At 41.0% G+C, this 17,467-nt stretch overlaps 1 protein-coding gene and 1 long non-coding RNA gene across 2 annotated transcripts; both read right to left on the minus strand.

The window, feature by feature from the left end:
• Positions 1–153: 153 nt before the first annotated feature.
• On the minus strand, positions 154–1,258 carry LOC129366346 (uncharacterized). The gene is made up of 3 exons (XR_008606610.1): positions 1,169–1,258; positions 403–534; positions 154–268 (listed from the first exon to the last, which is right to left on the minus strand). It is a non-coding gene; the product is annotated as an uncharacterized LOC129366346 (long non-coding RNA).
• A 9,442-nt stretch (positions 1,259–10,700) lies between these two features.
• Positions 10,701–16,864, minus strand: LOC129366661 (NLR family CARD domain-containing protein 3-like). The gene is made up of 7 exons (XM_055040631.1): positions 16,769–16,864; positions 15,983–16,114; positions 15,725–15,847; positions 13,161–13,239; positions 12,774–12,999; positions 10,861–12,646; positions 10,701–10,753 (listed from the first exon to the last, which is right to left on the minus strand). The coding sequence occupies exons 2-7, from the start codon at positions 16,069–16,071 to the stop codon at positions 10,729–10,731; spliced, it is 2,328 nt and encodes a 775-aa protein (XP_054896606.1). The 5' UTR covers positions 16,072–16,114; positions 16,769–16,864; the 3' UTR covers positions 10,701–10,728.
• Positions 16,865–17,467: the final 603 nt, after the last annotated feature.

Below are 17,467 nucleotides of genomic sequence, written 5' to 3' on the forward strand. Positions count from 1 at the left end.
TTTCTGTAGATAATGGAGCAAACCTCTGGAAATATAACTGGAAACATCTGAGTTCTTACTGGGTCAGTTTCCAGAGTTACAGCAATTAGAAACAGCTCACCTCTCTGATGATGGAGATCCAGGAGATTTAAATTCAATGATCACATCCTTTGACCAGATACTCTTAAAGGACACACAGCTGGGTTCTGGTTCTGGTTCTGGCTCTGGCTCTGGCTCTGGCTCTGGCTCTGGTTCTGGTTCTGGTTCTGGTTTGCGTTTTTGATGGATCCTGACAGAAACATGATGATTAAAACTTTATCAGCAAAGAGGAGCAGCAGCAGCTTCATCACCACGTCTGTTCTGGCCTGATATAGTGAACGCTGTGTGAAAAGGGCTGTGGACAGTTAGAGATGGTGACCTCACCTCTGACCTTTGCTCTGGCTCTCATCTTCCCCACACAGAGTGGTTTTAGAGGGAGGGACTCCCTCCTCTCTGTCCTCACACTGATCCATGCTGCTGAATCCACATCAGCTCACACACACTTTCTAGCTTCACCTGCAGAGGAAACACACATCATTCATCTGCACATCAACTCTGATCATCCTTTACATCATTAGTGCTGGAAAAAGATCAGCTGCTCCTCCTCTGATTGGCTCTTCTTCTCTGCTTCATATCAGTGTCAGGTGAATGCAGTCAGACAGCAGAGAGGCAGAGGAAGCTGCCATCAGCTGCTGCACTTCTACTATCAGTCCACTAGATGGAGACATGGAGCAACATTTGCATTCACTGATTCAACCTGAACAACAGGAAGTAGTTTAGTTCATATTTATTGATCTTCCAACTCCATTAAAGTTCAGCTATTTAATAATCTGACTGAATTAAACACATATTATGAAAAAAAATTTACTTTGAAACTTGTTTTTTCAACTTTAATGGTGAAGACTAGACTTTAACTCCAGAAAATAAAAACACAAAACAATTTGTTCAAAGAACATTCAGCTCTTCATCAAGAGCTGTTGGATTCCAGTTTATCAGTAATCTAATAATCCCTTAGATTAACCTTCAAACAGCAGAGAATAAACTTTGAGTTCTTGTCACTAGTTTTCTGTTCACCAAACATCAGAGAGAAAAATAAGAAACAGTAAAGTTTCTGAAGACAAAGTTCAAGTAGAAATCAAATAAAACTTACAGTTTGTTGAAATGATCCAAACAGCTGAATAATTTATGAACAAGAATCAGAGACCCAACAGAACAGCAGTAGAACCAAACTGGTACCACATCTGAACAGGTGAGTTTAAACTGAAAGTCTTAAGAGGAGAAATGAACCCAAACTGGTTTAACTGGTCAGACTGGGAGTCAGAGGAAAGTTTACCTGCTGACGACTGAAGACATGAACCCTTCTCATAACTCCCAGTTTGAACACAAACTAGATCTTATTTTGCTGATCGAGGTTCTGTTCAGCTCTAATGGAACCAGAACCAGTTTAAACTTGGAACCAACTGGACTCTTCAATGGTGGGAAATTTATCTCCCTCTGGTGGTGAAACTACAACCTGCATGATGTCTGATTATTAAACCCAGAAGCAGCATTTTGAAATGATCCAAACATGTCAGTGATGGTAAAAATAGATCCGAACCAGAACCAGTTCTAATGTTTCAATGATCAGGATGTGAATAAAAGATCATCTGTTCCTCTGCAGCTTTTGAAATGAGCTCAGTGCAACAGAAGTAAACATGATATTCAATCATAATTTATTGAAATGAATCAGAACCAAAGTTCTGAAGCACTGAGAGAAAAACTAAGTCCATCCTTTCTGCTTCCACAGCAGGTCAAAGGTCATCAGCTTCAAGGAGCTGCTGGTCAGATGGAAATCTAACTATTTTTATCCCTTTGACACTAAATAACTAAAAGTTTATGGTTTAATGCAATTATGGCATCAAAAAATAATCAAAACAAAAATAAGAAACAAGAATCTATTAAAAATATAAACTAACAGAAAATAATCTGAAAACTGGAACAAAGGAACAAACTCAACTGTATCCTTAATATCACAACACAACTGCTGCTGGACCCACAGAAAAGAACCGTCGTAGCGCCTAGCAACCGCTCAGCCAATAGGATCCAAGCGTTACATTAGATTCTATAACTCTTGGATTATAGACGTGTTATAGACGGGCTGAAAGAAAACCCATTGTTTCCTTCTAGTGAGTGTGTCTGTGTGCTGATGAATCTGTCTAGATAGAGAGATTCTGTCTATTCTAACAATACAGGAACAATCTAGATAGATAAATGTTAGAAAAGCTGATAAAAATCAACATCCATCTTTTGATAGAATCCTGTCACTCTTTAAAGTTTAACTAACCTCTGAAATCTAAACCAACCCATTGCAAATATTCTGTTCCAAGATGGATCAGAAAATGATTCGCAGGAAGGGAGAGAGTTTTGCAAGGGGAGATTTGATCCAAGGAGAGAAAAGTTTTGAGCGTAAGAAAACGGTTTGAGGAAAAAACAGTAAATATTTGAAAGAGAGCAGAAGTTTTGAGTTCAAGTATTAAAAATTTTAAGAGGAAAGACACGACATCCTGCTTTCAAACTGAATATTCCCTCATAGACTGGAACAGAATGTCCCTGAGTCATAACCTTGACATTCAGACTGGATGAACCGGTCGCTGTTTTAGTTTTTATTTCCTTGTTTCTTCTTTTCTCCTCAGCTGTCATGTCTGGTGAACAGCCAGTAGGTGGTGCTAGAGTCAGGAGGAGCAGCCTGGAGAAAAGGCTGTTCCTCCCTGATCTGTTTCCAAGCAGTCAGAGTGTAGAAGTTGAGATCTGGAGAAGTTTCCTCGTGTTGCTGCAGCAGCAGAGATGTTCTGCTTCATGGACTAAATCAGGTTGGAAAGAGGAGAGATCTTTACTGAGCTGCTGGATAAAAGCTTCTGAAACATTTCAACTCTTTCTGGAAACTAATGAGACAGAAAAACAATGGATGTTTTTACCATCCAGACCTTTAGAACCAGTTCAGCTCAATAATTCAGTTGTATCTGTGGAAGATGAACAGATTTGATGTGAAATGATGAAATTCTTCATTTCTATCTGATGTTCCAGCAGATCTGTAGAAAATGGAACCTCAGCTCTCAGACATTTTATGTTTTCTATCAATGAATCCACTGATTAAAGCAGGAATCTCATCTCCATGTTCTCCTCCAGAGGTTCCCAAGGTTTGTCTGTCAACTATCTGAGGAAACGCCTGTGAAAGAACATGAACAAGAATAATCTGTAATTCATACTGACCATAATCTTTCTCCAACTGAACCAATTTCACAACAACAAAAGAAAGACCAATCTGCAGATGCAATAGAAATGAAAAAATGAAACATTTTCCAGCAGATGTTCTCGACTTTACAGGCAGGTAGAAGCAGAGATGATGCAGATAGTGATGCTGCTTTGGAGATCAGGAAGCTGAGGAGCTGCAATCCTTTACAAACCCTTTGGTAAAAACAAGACTTAAGAGGAAAATAATGAATGCCATATATGAAGCTCAGGAACAAGACAATTTAAACACACACACACACACACACACACACACACACACACACGCACACACACATCTTAGCCGCTGCCAGCCACATTCCTGCACATATGCCAAACATACACCCAGCCCCATTACACACATCTTCACAAGCTGCACCTCATCATGTTCCTGCACCTTTAGCAGAGACACAGATGCAACCAATTCAATAGCATCTTCAAAATAACAGTCACAGATTCACCTGCAGCAGAATGTATGAAAAAATAATAAAACATATTGATAAGGGCTGATCATCATCATCAGTCGTGTTCTACAATGTCACTGCTAGTGCATGTTTTTGTGCTCAAATAAAGCTGAGGACAATAATATCTGTTTAGGTAAATACATTTTAATATCTTACAGGATGCAGCATTTATTTTTGATCAATTATTCTCCAACAATCATTTTTACAAATACATGTAACCCATTTAGAAAGGAAGGAGAAGAAAAATGATGATCTTGAAATGTTTCTATGCAGATGATGGAGAGAGAGGAGCAGAGCTGCAGAGAGGGTTGAGACGAGGCTTTATTCACAAGATCCATCTAATGGCCGTCAGAGTTTAGTCATTGTTTTACTAAAGTTCTCTGATTGTAAAACCAGTTGGGGACAAACAGAGTTTGGTTTTTGTCAAGAATATTCTGGTTATTCCAGAGGAGAAATGTGTGAGGAGAGAAATAATGTTTATAAATTAGAGACCAAGCAAGAAGCATCTGATAATGGGCTGGTTTTAGTTAGACTAACTAGTACTATAGGTTAGTTAACTATATTATAGTCAGACTTTAGTAACAATGAAAGGCCACCCAGTTTAAATCTAATTATTGATCAAATTCCACAAAGAGTGGAGGTTCAATAAAAACCTTCTGGTCCAGTTGATTTGAAATGTTTGATTTAAAGATGATAAATGTAAAAACTTTAGAGCTCCTGAGTCTCCAGGGTTCAGGAGCTCAGAGTTTTTGATGTCATGAGTTTTATTCTCCAGGTAAAACTGTGGAGCATTTTATCAATAGTTTTACTGATTTGGACATTTAATGCTAGTGCAGCACAAGTTAGTCTGGATCTTCCTGCAGCTTTAGATCACAGTTTTCTTCCTCTTAAACATGAATCTCTTTGAAGCCACTGCTTTCATTTCTTGTTGCTTTCATAGGCTGGAGGGTCAAAGGTCAAGCTGGTGTCTTTCTTTGGCATCTTTTGTGATAATTACAGCAAAATAAGAACTTGTGTTTCAGCAGCAGGAATGTTGTAAAGATGGGATTGGCGACAGGATGACATGGGAAGCGATTCACATGAGTTTAAATGGAGTTTGAGGCCTGAAGCATCAGAGAAAGTTTGGATGAGACGGATAACAGGAATTTGGTCGGCATCTCTCAGAAACAGAGTCGTGTCATCAGCAACTGGACTGATACACATTTCTCCATCAGCAACTGGGATGCGGCGCATTTTGTTTCCCAGAATAAATGTTGCAAGAAGTTGGGCTGCCATCAGGAATAAATAGGGGAAAACTGGGCGGCCCAGTCTCTCTCCTCTGGATACTGGGAATCTGGGACAGGAACCAGTTTAACACAGCAGTTACCTTCTTGTAAAGAGGCTGGATATGAAATATGGCCTGAAAGCAAATGTTTCTAAGCTCCCATATGTAAAGCCGTCCTCTAGAGAGTCAGAAGCCTTATAAAAGTCCAACAAGCAAATCAAGCTGTTATCATTGGTTGGTTCTGAAGGGTCCAGTAGATCCAGCACAAGCCTCAGGTTGTTTGTGTCTGTGGGACATGAAGCCTGATTGAGATTCATCAATAATAGAACTGAGGGTTTGTTTCATTCTTCTGGCCAAATCCAAACTTTCCAGTCATTGTTCAGTCAGCAAATAGGTCTCCAGTTGTCAATGGGTAACTTGTCTTTGCTAGCCTTTGGGATCAGAGTAATAAGGCCTTGTGTTAAAGTAGGAGGCAATTCTCCACCATCAATACTTTCTGAAAGAGCCTGAGAATAAAGGGACTCACATCTTTGACACATTTCTCATAAAGCTACTTGACAGCCCATCACTACCTGCTGATTGGTTGTTTTAAGGCTTCAAATATCCTCTTCTACTTCCTGTAGCGTGAGGTTAGCATCACACATTTTGTTCTCAGATCAACTTCACAATGTTTCATGGAGTCAATCAGAAAAGAAGCTTTTTCATGGGAGTCTTCAGAGGAGTAGAGGTTGTTGTAGGAACTGGAACCAAATGAACCAAGAGTTTTATGGTCTGATACAATCTTGTCATGAACTTTAAGTGAGTCTAAAGTCTCATGAAGTTTAGATTGTTCTAAACCAAAACAGTAGGAAGAACACTGCTCCCCTTCCTCCAACCATCTGGCTCCAGACCTGACAAACGCGCCTCCAGCTTCTGTTTCTATATTTCATCCAGTTTAGTTTGACCTTCACTAAGGAGAGAAAGGTCATCCTCATGAAGGTCATCATGGCTGATCCTGGATAAAGAAGCTGTCTGAGAGCAAAGACTTTCTTCCTCTTGCCTTCTCTTTTCTGCAAGGTTCCTGCTGAAGGATCTGCTGGATTTTCCTCTGTCATATTTGAACAGTTCCCAAAAAGGACTAAAGGAGTTTTGTCTCCAGGCTTTTCCTCCCAGCGGGATTTAATCAGAGATCTGATGCTTTCAGTAACATCCTCATATGAGAGAAGACTGTTGTTCCTCTTCCAACAGACGGCTCTAGGAATGCCGGGCGTCCAGAGCCAAAGGCTTAACGGGATAATTTCACGGTCAGAGAAAGGAGCAGGGTGCGTATCAATATTAACAGCAGCAGAACCGACTGACTTTGATACCAGCCAAAAGTCAATATGGACATTTTAGAAAGGTCTTTGGTAGGGAGGAAAAGATCCGGTTTATTGCTGCTGATTCTGATACCGATCACCATGAGGCCCATCTTTGCTGATCGCCTGGATCCGCTGATTATTTTTCATCTTAGTTAGAAATGATACTATGTGATGTGGCAAAATTAAAAATGGATCTGCTTATAAATTCACCTCATTAATGTAAACATGCAACAAAACTTGCAGGAACAAAACAGCAGCTACTGAGTCAAAAGAAGAAAAACCTGCAACCAGTTCAACAACATGAACAGTAAAGTTCTCTGTAGCATAAATTATACATGAGCCAATAATCTCACAACATTATTATATCAAATAATGTTCAGTAAAACAGGGAAACATTCATTCAAAGTAAAAATGCAGGTTGAACCAAAATAAAACAATCCAAAGTTAATGAATCAAAACTTCCTGAGAGCAGCTAATGATTAATGCTGGTTCTGGTTAGCTAGCTGATTAATGCTGGTTCTGGTTAGTTAGTTGATTAATGCTGGTTCTGGTTAGCTAGCTGATTAATGCTGGTTCTGGTTAGCTAGCTGATTAACGGTGGTTCTGGTTAGCTAGCTGATTAATGCAGGTTCTTGTTAGCTAGTTGAATAAAACTGGTTCTGGTTAGTGTTAAGATTTAAGAGGAATATCTTCACTTTGCTCATTAATTTTCCTCTGTTTCCCAGGTTCTTGAGTCTCAGGGAAAAAGAACAATCATACGACATCAGACTTCAGATATCTAGATCTTTATCCAGAGAATTCAATGCATACAGAATGTTACAATAAGCATCTCACCCAGATTATCAAAAACCAACACTAAAGGATTTATTGTCCTGATAGTACACAGACTCCCTGTCTGTATAGCAGTTAAGGGAGTGCAGGCCTGTCTATCTGCAAAACTCTCACTAGAGATTTACGTAAGTTCAGAGAGTCACCAGTTGTTTTAGTTTGGATCTTTATCTAAGTTTATCTCAACGTAAATGTACTCCAAAATATTCATGCAAGATCTAATATTTCATATGCCTGAGGACAGCTTGTCTCTACAGTTATGCTAATTAAATTATATTTTCAACATTAGCTAGCTGATTAATGCTGGTTCTGGTTAACTAGCTGATTTAAGCTTGTTCTGATTGGCTTTTGGATTTTTCTCCAAAGAGAAAAATGTTCTGCAGGTTCTGAGTTTCCGGTAGAAGTTCTGAATGAAACAGAAAATATTAAGATTTTCCCACTTTATGCTTCAAAGCATTGACCTTTGACCTTCGTGGGATGGGAATGTTTTACTTTAATTAGGACTTTCTGAAGGTAGAGTTGATGAAAAAGTGTTTTTAATGCAAATATTAAAATTTGAACAGGAAAAGAACAGAATGAGCAGCAAATGAACCAAATGCAGAAGAAAAATGTTTTTATTTAAAACACATGAAGAAAAACTGCAGCAAATTTACAAAAGGAAGATTTAATATTGAAATCTGACATGTTGAGAAAAATAGGAGCCGATAGAAACAGAAAATGATCAGATTGAGAAAAACTGATCAATATTTCAATGAAATCTGATGAATGAAAGAAAAAATAAGAAAAATAACATCTTGATGTGAAGCTTTGACTGGAAACAAACAGAAAAACATGAGGATCCTGGAAGAATCCTGGAAGAAGGACTGGAATATCCTGGAATAATCCCAGCTTCCATTTTTAAAGGACTGGAAGAAGAAAAAGTTTCCAAGGACTCAAATCAGAATCGTTTCACCAAGAAATAGATTGTAGAGACTGAACTATCTGTTCAACAGTGAGAGAGTTTCTCTGACAGGAGGAAAAACTTTAGACTCTTTAGACTCAAATCAGCTCAGAAACACTGAGGAAATAGAACTGGACCAGAACGCAAATCCAGGAATCAGAGGTTCAGTGAATGTGGTGTTGAAGGTGTGGAGGAGGATCAGTGAGTCAGAGGAGACTCTGTAGAAGGACAGAATGCCAGCAGGACAGTCCACATACACTGCTACTCTTTTAGAGTCAGAGGAGGAAGAGAGACGAGTTTCTATGTTATTGTGCCTGACAGAGTAACCAACATCAACTGAACAGATCAGACTCCAGGAATGATCATTATATCCAAACCAACAGTCTTTACTGTTTCCTTTCCTCCTGATTCTTCTGTAACTCACTGATATCTCAACTTCTCCTCTCCACTCGACCTCCCAGTAACAGCAACCAGTCAGACCAGTTCTACACAGCAGCTGAGGCCAGTTATCAAATCTGTCTGGATGATCAGGAGATGACTGAAGTTCCTCCACATGTGTCACCTTCCTGTTGTCTTCAGACAGTTTGAGGAATCTGCTCACTGTGTTTGTGTCGATGGTGAGTTGACAGGAATCTGATGGAGAGAACAAACACAATCCAGCTGCAGTTATTGATCATTTATTGACACTTTGACTCCTGAATGAGTGATGTGACAGTTTGAAGATGGTTGAATGTGAGCTGCTTTGTTGTCATGAATCAGATGAAAAACACACTTACATTTCCTCAGACCTGGAGTCAAGAATCGGCCTCCAGCAGGCTCCACCCTGAAAGGAGGAGGGGGGTCAGACCATCAGTCTCTTTCAGCAGCAAACATGGACATTACATGTCTCTCAGACACACATTGTCCTCCACTGAGACAGAAATAGATCCATCCACACTCCCACACACAGATGAAGGAATGAAACACTAAACAGCCCTGCTGCTGAAAACCTGCTGTGGCCTCACTGTAATATCCAGAAATACAAACATTAAAAAGGAGAAGCTGCATCACATTCAACAAAGATTCAACAAGAATCAAAGATTTGATCTCTGAGCTCAGACTCACAAACCAGGGAGAGGCTTCCATCATCACACACCTCTGACAAACACCTCCAACCTTTTAGCACTTCCTCTACCAACCAGCACCACCAGGTGGCGCTGCACACATTTGCTTCTTCTTCTTGAGCCCAAGAAGAAGAAGCAGCATCCTGAATCCAGCAGCTGCAGTAAAGGCTTGTGAAAGTGTCCAAGGAGCATCTGGAACCAGAACCAGCAGATCCAACAGTCCAGAGAGTCTTTGTTTGCATCTTTCCTCTCAGATTTCCAAGCTGCTCTGAGAGGGATATGACATCATCACACTACTGATGATGTCACGCTCTGATGTCACTGATCAGGAGCTGCTGGACGTCTACATTTCCAGCATGGAGGACAGAGAAGATCTCAGCTCTGATGAGGAGCTGGCCTGCCTTCACACTGATTGAGGCTCAAAGAAATATTTCCAGATGAAGTCAGACTAAAATGTTGGATTGTCCTGCTGTTGCAATCAGAGGCCAAGAAGAAGCTTCAAGTTCTTCTCCTGTTCAGCTCCACGTTCCTGTCAGAGACTTCAGCTCCTCATGAGGAGAACAACTAAAGCCTGGAACAGACTGACATCAACATCCTGACATCTCATCCCTGAACAAAGCCTTGCAGCATCAAGGTGACTCTAAGCGCCATATATGGACAGATTTCCTCTAAAGGGGACAGAGCCTGAATTGGAGGAATCAGCAGCAGCTTCCAGGAACAAACCTTGGGAAAACCAGCAGACTGACTAAAGACATTTCTCCCTCTTCCTCCTCTATCAGACCTTCTCTGCTCCTGCAGCAGGTTCCTCCATACCTGAGAGCTTCCAGTCTCCAGAGTGGATCCTTCAGTCCAGCCAACAGCAGCTTCACTCCTGAGTCTCCTGGATGATTGTAGCTCAGGTCCAACTCTTTCAGATGGGAGGGGTTGGAGGTCAGAGCTGAGGCCAGAGAAGCACAGCCTTCCTCTGAGACCAAACAGCCTGATAAGCTGCAGACACACAATTCATCAGATGATGAGAAAATGAGAACATTGAGGTAGAGACCAAGGTCTGAACTGATGGATGGATGGATGGATGGATGGATGGATGGATGGATGGATGGATGGATGGATGGATGGATGGATGGATGGATGGATGGATGGATCGATCTGTAATTATGCTTCTTTTTGCACCTTAGATGCAGCAATTTGTCAAGAGCCCAGAGTTACCTGAGAGTTTCCAGGTTGCAGTTTGGACTCTTCAGTCCAGCAGAGAGAAGCTTCACTCCTGAATCCTGCAGGTTGTTGTTACTCAGGTCCAGTTCTCTGAGACTGGAGGACTGGGAGCTGAGAACTGAGGACAGAGCTTCACAGCTTCTCTCTGAGAGGTTACAGTAACTCAGTCTGAGGAGACAAGGAGGAAAATATGTCATTAAACAATTCCACAAAATTTATGTTCTTTCAAATCAATGTTTTTTTGTTGATTTGAAAGAAGGATTGTTTATATAGATGCTGAAGGAAGTCTGTTTCTTTATTGCTCAACCCCCAATGGGACACTTTGAAGAGACAATGCACCAATATATAAACTGAAATATGAATATTTACCTCTTAATTAGCAGATTTCTATCTATCAAATAACTGCATTAACAATGTGTGTCCTTACAGAGCTTTGTTGGAGGCTTTAACCACTGGCAGCAGCCTCAGAAGAACCTCCTCTGAAGCAGAGTATTTCTTCAGGTCAAACACATCCAGATCTTTTCCTGATGACACTAAGATGAAACCCAGAGCTGACCACTGAGCAGGAGACAGTTTATCTGTGGAGAGACTTCCTGAACTCAGAGACTGTTGGATCTCCTCCACTAGAGAACGATCATTCAGTTCATTCAGACAGTGGAACAGATTGATATTTTTCTCCGCAGACACATTTTCATTGATCTTCTTCTTCATGTACTGAGCTGTTTTCTGATTGGTCTGTGAGCTACTTCCTGTCTTTGTCAGCAGACCTTGTAGGAGTCTCTGATTGGTCTGCAGTGAAAGTCCCAGGAGGAAGCGGAGGAACAAGTCCAGGTGTCCATTTGGACTCTGTAAGGCCTGGTCAACAGCTCTCTGATGGAGAGACTTTAGTTTAAGTTTATTAAATAATGAAGATTTCTTAGATCTTTGTGTTTCTTTCATCAGGTTGACACCAGAGTTGATGAAGGTCAGATGAACATGAAGAGCAGCCAGAAACTCCTGAACACTGAGATGGACAAAGCAGAACACCTTGTCCTGGTACAGACCTCTCTCCACTTTAAAGATCTGTGTGAAGACTCCTGAGTACACTGAGGCTGACCTGATATCGATGCCACACTCTATCAGGTCTGACTCATAGAAGATCAGGTTTCCTTTCTGCAGCTGATCAAAAGCCAGTTTTCCAAGAGACTTAATTATTTTTCTGCTCTCTGAACTCCAGTGTGAATCTGTTTCAGCTCCTCCATCATAGTTGACCTTCATCACTTTGGTCTGAACCACCAGGAAGTGGATGTAGATCTCAGTCAGGGTTCTGGGTAGCTCTCCTCCCTCTCTGGTCTCCAACACATCCTCCAGAACTGTAGCAGTGATCCAGCAGAAGACTGGGATGTGGCACATGATGTGGAGGCTTCGTGATGTCTTCATGTGGGAGATGATCCTGCTGGCCTGTTCCTCATGTCTGAATCTCTTCCTGAAGTACTCCTCCTTTTGTGGGTCATTGAACCCTCTGACCTCTGTTACCATGCCAACACACTGAGGAGGGATCTGATTGGCTGCTGCAGGTCGTGTGGTTATCCAGAGGAGAGCAGAGGGAAGCAGTTTCCCCCTGATGAGGTTTGTCAGCAGAACATCCACTGAGGTGGACTCTGTAGCATCAGTCAGGATCTCCTTGTTGTGGAAGTCCAGTGGAAGTCGACTCTCATCCAAGCCATCAAAGATTAACAGAACCTGGAAGTGTTCAAAGCTGCAGATTTCTTTGGTTTCACTAAAGAAATGATGAACAAGTTCCACCAAGCTGAACTTTTTCTCTTTCAGCACATTCAGCTCTCTGAAGGTGAATGGAAATATGAACTGGATGTTCTGGTGGGCTTTGTCTTCAGCCCAGTCCAGAGTGAACTTCTGTGTTAGGACTGTTTTCCCAATGCCAGCCACTCCCTTTGTCATCACTGTTCTGATTGGTTGATCTCTTCCAGGTGGGACTTTAAAGATGTCTTCTTGTCTGATTGTTGTTTCTGGTCTGTTTGGTTTCCTGGATGTTGTTTCAATCTGTCTGACCTCATGTTCATCATTGACCTCTCCAGTCCCTCCCTCTGTGATGTAGAGCTCTGTGTAGATCTGGTTCAGAAGGTTTGGACCTCCTGCTTTAGCAATTCCATCAAACACAGACTGGAACTTCTTCTTCAGACCAGATTTAAGTTTATGTTGACAAACTGCAGCAAGATGTCCTAAATTAACACAACAACAACAATCAGAAGTGAAAGAAAATCATCGTTTGAATTCGATTACATCACTTCAGCAAATGTGTAATTTATCCATCAAATCGAATCTCTTTAGAAATCCTCTTACTGCTCCACAGATGGTCAGCCAGATTTTCCTGCTTCATCCTCCTCAGGAAGTTCAGTGTGATCTTCATCACTGCCTCTCTGCTGCTCCTCCTCTGTTCTTCATCATCACCTTCCAACACCTCATCATCTCTCTGACTCTCTGAACTTTCTGGATAATCTGGACTCAGAACTTTCTGGATCTTCTTCAATTCTTTCTTCACATAAGTGACAATGTTGTCCTCCAGCAGCTGGAACAGAATAATAGATGAAGGAAACATCAGAGTGAAATCATGGAGCCAAACACCAGATGGATGTTGGACAGACTGACAGTCGTCTGGTCTACACAGTGCAGCATGAAGGTGACTTTGAAAAAAACTCATGGAAAAGTAATTGTTGTTCATATACAGACCATAAATATGGAGTCCAGCTGTGTTTGATGCTGCTGGACAGATGGACCCCTGGGAACCTCTGAGCTCTGCTGGTCCACTCTGTGGAGGAAGCAGGAACAATTAGGAAGTCAAGAAATATTCATCCAGCAGTATTCATAGTGGGAATCACCAGGAGTTTTATATTAAATCTCCTTAATACAGAAAAACAGAGCATGACATGAACATAATTCAAAGTTAGAAAGAGGAACATGATCTACACCAGTTGTTCTCAAATGGTGGTATGTGTACCCCTTGGGGTATGTGGAGGTACTGCAGGGGGTACGTGAAGCTTTTCAAAATATCTTTAAAAAATCAGTCGGCTCCTCATAATAAGTCTTGGGAAAAATTATTTCGTAAAAAGTTCGATAAAATATGTGTTCATGCATTAAATTTTATATCCAGCATTTAGTTTCAATACCCTTTAAAATAAAACAGACCCCCCCGCACCAAGTTAGTTTGACTCACGGACCCAGCTCACTCGTCAATAACCTGTCGTTATCATGATTACACTGTAACTATGGAGACGTGGCTAAAGCGTAGCAGCAATGCTGCTGAAAGTTCAGATGAAGTGAAAAAGAAGGCAAAACCAGAGCCAACGAAGTACAGAACGTACATGGAAAAGTTAATGGGATTTATGTCCATGATCTCTGCCCCCCCCCCCCCTCCAGGTACTGTGTCTTTTTTTTGCTGGGAGAAATTAGCCAATGCTAGCCAGCGGCATCTCACGTTGGTTAAGGCACCGGAGTTCTTCAGGAGAAAACTTTCTGAGTTCAAGTGATCCAAAGCCACAATGCAAAAAGCCTCCACTACATCAGCCAAAGCCCTGGAGGCTTCTTAAAAAGCTCGTTGCTGAAGCCAAAAAACCATTCACCATAGCGGAAGACCTACTGCTCCCCGCTGCAGTTGTATTGGCCGAAACTCTGCCGGACAAAAAAAATCAGCGGATACGTTCAAAACTCTGTCTAATGACACCGTTACATACTGTTCAAATCGAATCAAATGTTCAATGCAAAGTGATTAAAGTGCAATCGTCTTTTCTTTTTTATCCTAAGAGGTAACGTTTTTTTGTGAGCAAATCTTTATTCATTAAGTTAATTTATTTTGTAAACAAAATATAATTTATTCATAATTAAGTTATATTTATTTTTGTGAACACATTTTAGTTATTTATGTATATATTTAATTTTGTACCCTTACAGAGACCAATATAAATTAGCAGTGTTTTGCATATTTCAGTTTTGACTGGTTTTATGCCTTCCTGGTGGTCACTGTGTTCTGTTTCTACATGCAATGTTTGCAATATGGATGTATTTGTCAGGTTCACTGATATAAGTTCTTTGGTTTAATAAATCAGACAGTGATTTTACAGCACTGTACCTATTTTTTCTTCCAAAAATGTTTTAACTGTGTCAGGGGGTACTTGACTAAAAATATATTTTTAAGGGGGTACATCACTTAAAAACGTTTGAGAACCATTGATCTACACCAGGGGTGGGCACTCCTGGTCCTCGAGGGCCGGTGTCCTGCGACTCTTGGATGTCTCCCTGATCCAACACACCTGAATCCAATAGCTGAATCACTTCCTAAATGCAGTCAAGTTCTGCAGAGTCCTGCTAATGACCTCATTATTTTGACTCAGGTGTGTTGAAGTGGAGATGCATCTAAAAGTTGCAGGAGACCGGCCCTCGAGGACCAGGAGTGCCCACCCCTGATCTACACTGATGAATAATCAAGAATAATCCAGAAGCCATTTTAAAAAGTTGATTTTGAACTTGGACTTCCAACAGTCCAAACCATCAGCAGATCTGATGCTGGTGGAGACAGTTTCCCAGAGCTTGGGGACAGTGGAAGTGAAGGCTCTCCACACAGATCTTCAGGACAGTGTGGGACATCCATCAGGTTCTGATGACTAGATCTGAGGTGATGTGGACATGGAGGAGGTCTGAAATATGTGGGTGTGTGTCCATGTGGGATCCTCTCCTGGATGTTATAGTTGGGATTTTAAAATTGATCCTGTGGATCCTTGGAAGCCAGTGAGCTCACATTGTATCTGTCCACACAGAGACAATCAGAAGGTAAAGGTCCATGAAGTGATATCTGGATTTGAGCAGAGAACCAGATGATCTAAGTAGTTGTAAAGATTTAATGTTTCCTGCTGATCCCATTAAGAACCAGCAGAACCCCTGATGGTCCACATCAGCTCAGTTTGGTTGAGTTCCAGCAGATCTCACCAACCACATCATGAAGCTTTCCTTCCCTGCTGAACTGCTCTCACAATGCACACAGGAACCAAGTCCTGATGGACCAGAATGGCTTTAGCAGGTATTTCCCAGTGGAAATGTGATCCACTGTTAGTCTGACATGGAGCCAGGAAGCAACAGAACATCATCATCAACATCCAGAGATAAAGATATGAAGGTGTTTTCATGAGAACAGAGCAGTTGATTTCTGTAGATAATGGATCAAACCTCTGGAAATATAACTGGAAACATCTGAGTTCTTACTGGTTCAGTTTCCAGAGTTACAGCAATTAGATACAGCTCACCTCTCTGATGGTGGAGATCCAGGAGATTTAAAGGTAATGAAGGGTTGACCCTTTGACCCGTCGCTCTTAAAGGAGACACAGCTGGGTTCTGGTTCTGGTTCTGGTTTGAGTCTCTGATGGATCCTGACAGAAACATGATGATTAAAACTTAATCAGCAAAGAGGAGCAGCAGCAGCTTCATCACCACGTCTGTTCTGGGCCTGATATAGTGAACGCTGTGTGAAAAGGGCTGTGGACAGTTAGAGATGGTGACCTCACCTCTGACTTTTGCTCCGGCTCTCATCTTCCCCACACAGAGTGGTTTTAGAGGGAGGGACTCCCTCCTCTCTGTCCTCACACTGATCCATGCTGCTGAATCCACATCAGCTCACACACACTTTCTACCTTCACCTGCAGAGGAAACACACATCATTCATCTGCACATCAACTCTGATCATCCTTTACATCATTAGTGCTGGAAAAAGATCAGCTGCTCCTCCTCTGATTGGCTCTTCTTCTCCTCTTCATATCAGTGTCAGGTGAATGCAGTCAGACAGCAGAGAGGCAGAGGAAGCTGCCATCAGCTGCTGCACTTCTACTATCAGTCCACTAGATGGAGACATGGAGCAACATTTATCTTCACTGATTCAACCTGAAGGAAGTATTTTAGTTAATTATTAAACTCTACAAGTGGATTATCTGCTCCATCAAAGTTCAACTAATTAATAATGTGACTGAATCAAATAATAATAATAATATTTCAATTTGAAATGAAGGATCAAGAAGCTGTTGTGTTTGACATTAATAGTTAGTCTGGAGTTTGATTAATGAAAATAAAATGATGAATTAATTTGTTTAGAGAATAGAATAAAGAAACATCAAGCTGTGCATCATGTTTTTCTTCCAATTCATCAATAATTTAATAATCCTGTAGATTAGCTTTCAAACAGCAGAGATGAATCTTTGAGATGAATTTAAAAATGAACATTTTCTCTAAATGTCAGAACAGAAACAAGTAGAAAAGTTTTTGTAGATAAACTTCTAGTAGAAACAAAACAGACTTACAGTTTGTTCAAACTGTCCAAAGAGTTGAAGACGAACATCTGAAACAGACCAAAACCCAACAGAAGCGCAGGAGAACCAGACTAATGCCACACCTGTACAGAGACTCAACAGAACTGGACTTTCACCTGAACAAACAAGAGTTAAACGTCAAAGAGTTATAAATGCTGCATAAGTGATTATATGATGGCTCACCTGGTTTGTAGTTTTCTTCTTTCAGAGCAGCAGAAGGTTTGCTGTAAAATCAGAGGCAGGTTGATGAATCTTCATGAGACTGGAGAGAAGTTCTGATGAAAATGTTTTCATGATGGAGTCATGAGGAGAAAAGAGTCCAGAGAAAAGAGCAGCTGGTTGATTCCTGCTGCAGTAACTGGTCAGAATATAAATACAAACAGGAAATAATCAGAAAAACTAAACTAAACTATAATCCTTAACATCACCACACTACTGCAGCTGAAACCACACATTGTTCTAATGCAGATTATTCCTAAAGCTCCTATATAATCATTGATCATGATGTTAGTGTGGTGAGCAGAGTGAGGACAGTCTCTGGTTAAAACCAGGATCAGCTGAGGAGGTTCTGCTGATCCAGGTTGAAACCCTGATTTCATTTCAATCATCAACCTGAATTTAAAGTCAGAGTCAGATCAAGCAGCAGAGAGGGTGGCAGCTTGTTCCAGACTCATTATTTACACATGCAGC

The sequence above is a fragment of the Poeciliopsis prolifica genome, unplaced genomic scaffold (assembly GCF_027474105.1).
Source record: "Poeciliopsis prolifica strain line A6 unplaced genomic scaffold, Auburn_PproV2 SCAFFOLD015, whole genome shotgun sequence".
Lineage (NCBI taxonomy): Eukaryota > Metazoa > Chordata > Actinopteri > Cyprinodontiformes > Poeciliidae > Poeciliopsis > Poeciliopsis prolifica.

Excerpts from the sequence above, each read along its gene's own strand:
- LOC129366661 (XM_055040631.1), bottom strand. The coding sequence starts at position 16,071 with ATGGATCAGTGTGAGGACAGAGAGGAGGGAGTCCCTCCCTCTAAAACC. Across the intron at positions 12,647-12,773 it reads GGCTGACCATCTGTGGAGCA|TTGCTGCAGTTTGTCAACAT; the intron begins GTAAGAGGATTT and ends ATTTAGGACATC. Across the intron at positions 10,754-10,860 it reads AAAGCCTCCAACAAAGCTCT|TGTCCCATTGGGGGTTGAGC; the intron begins GTAAGGACACAC and ends GTCTCTTCAAAG.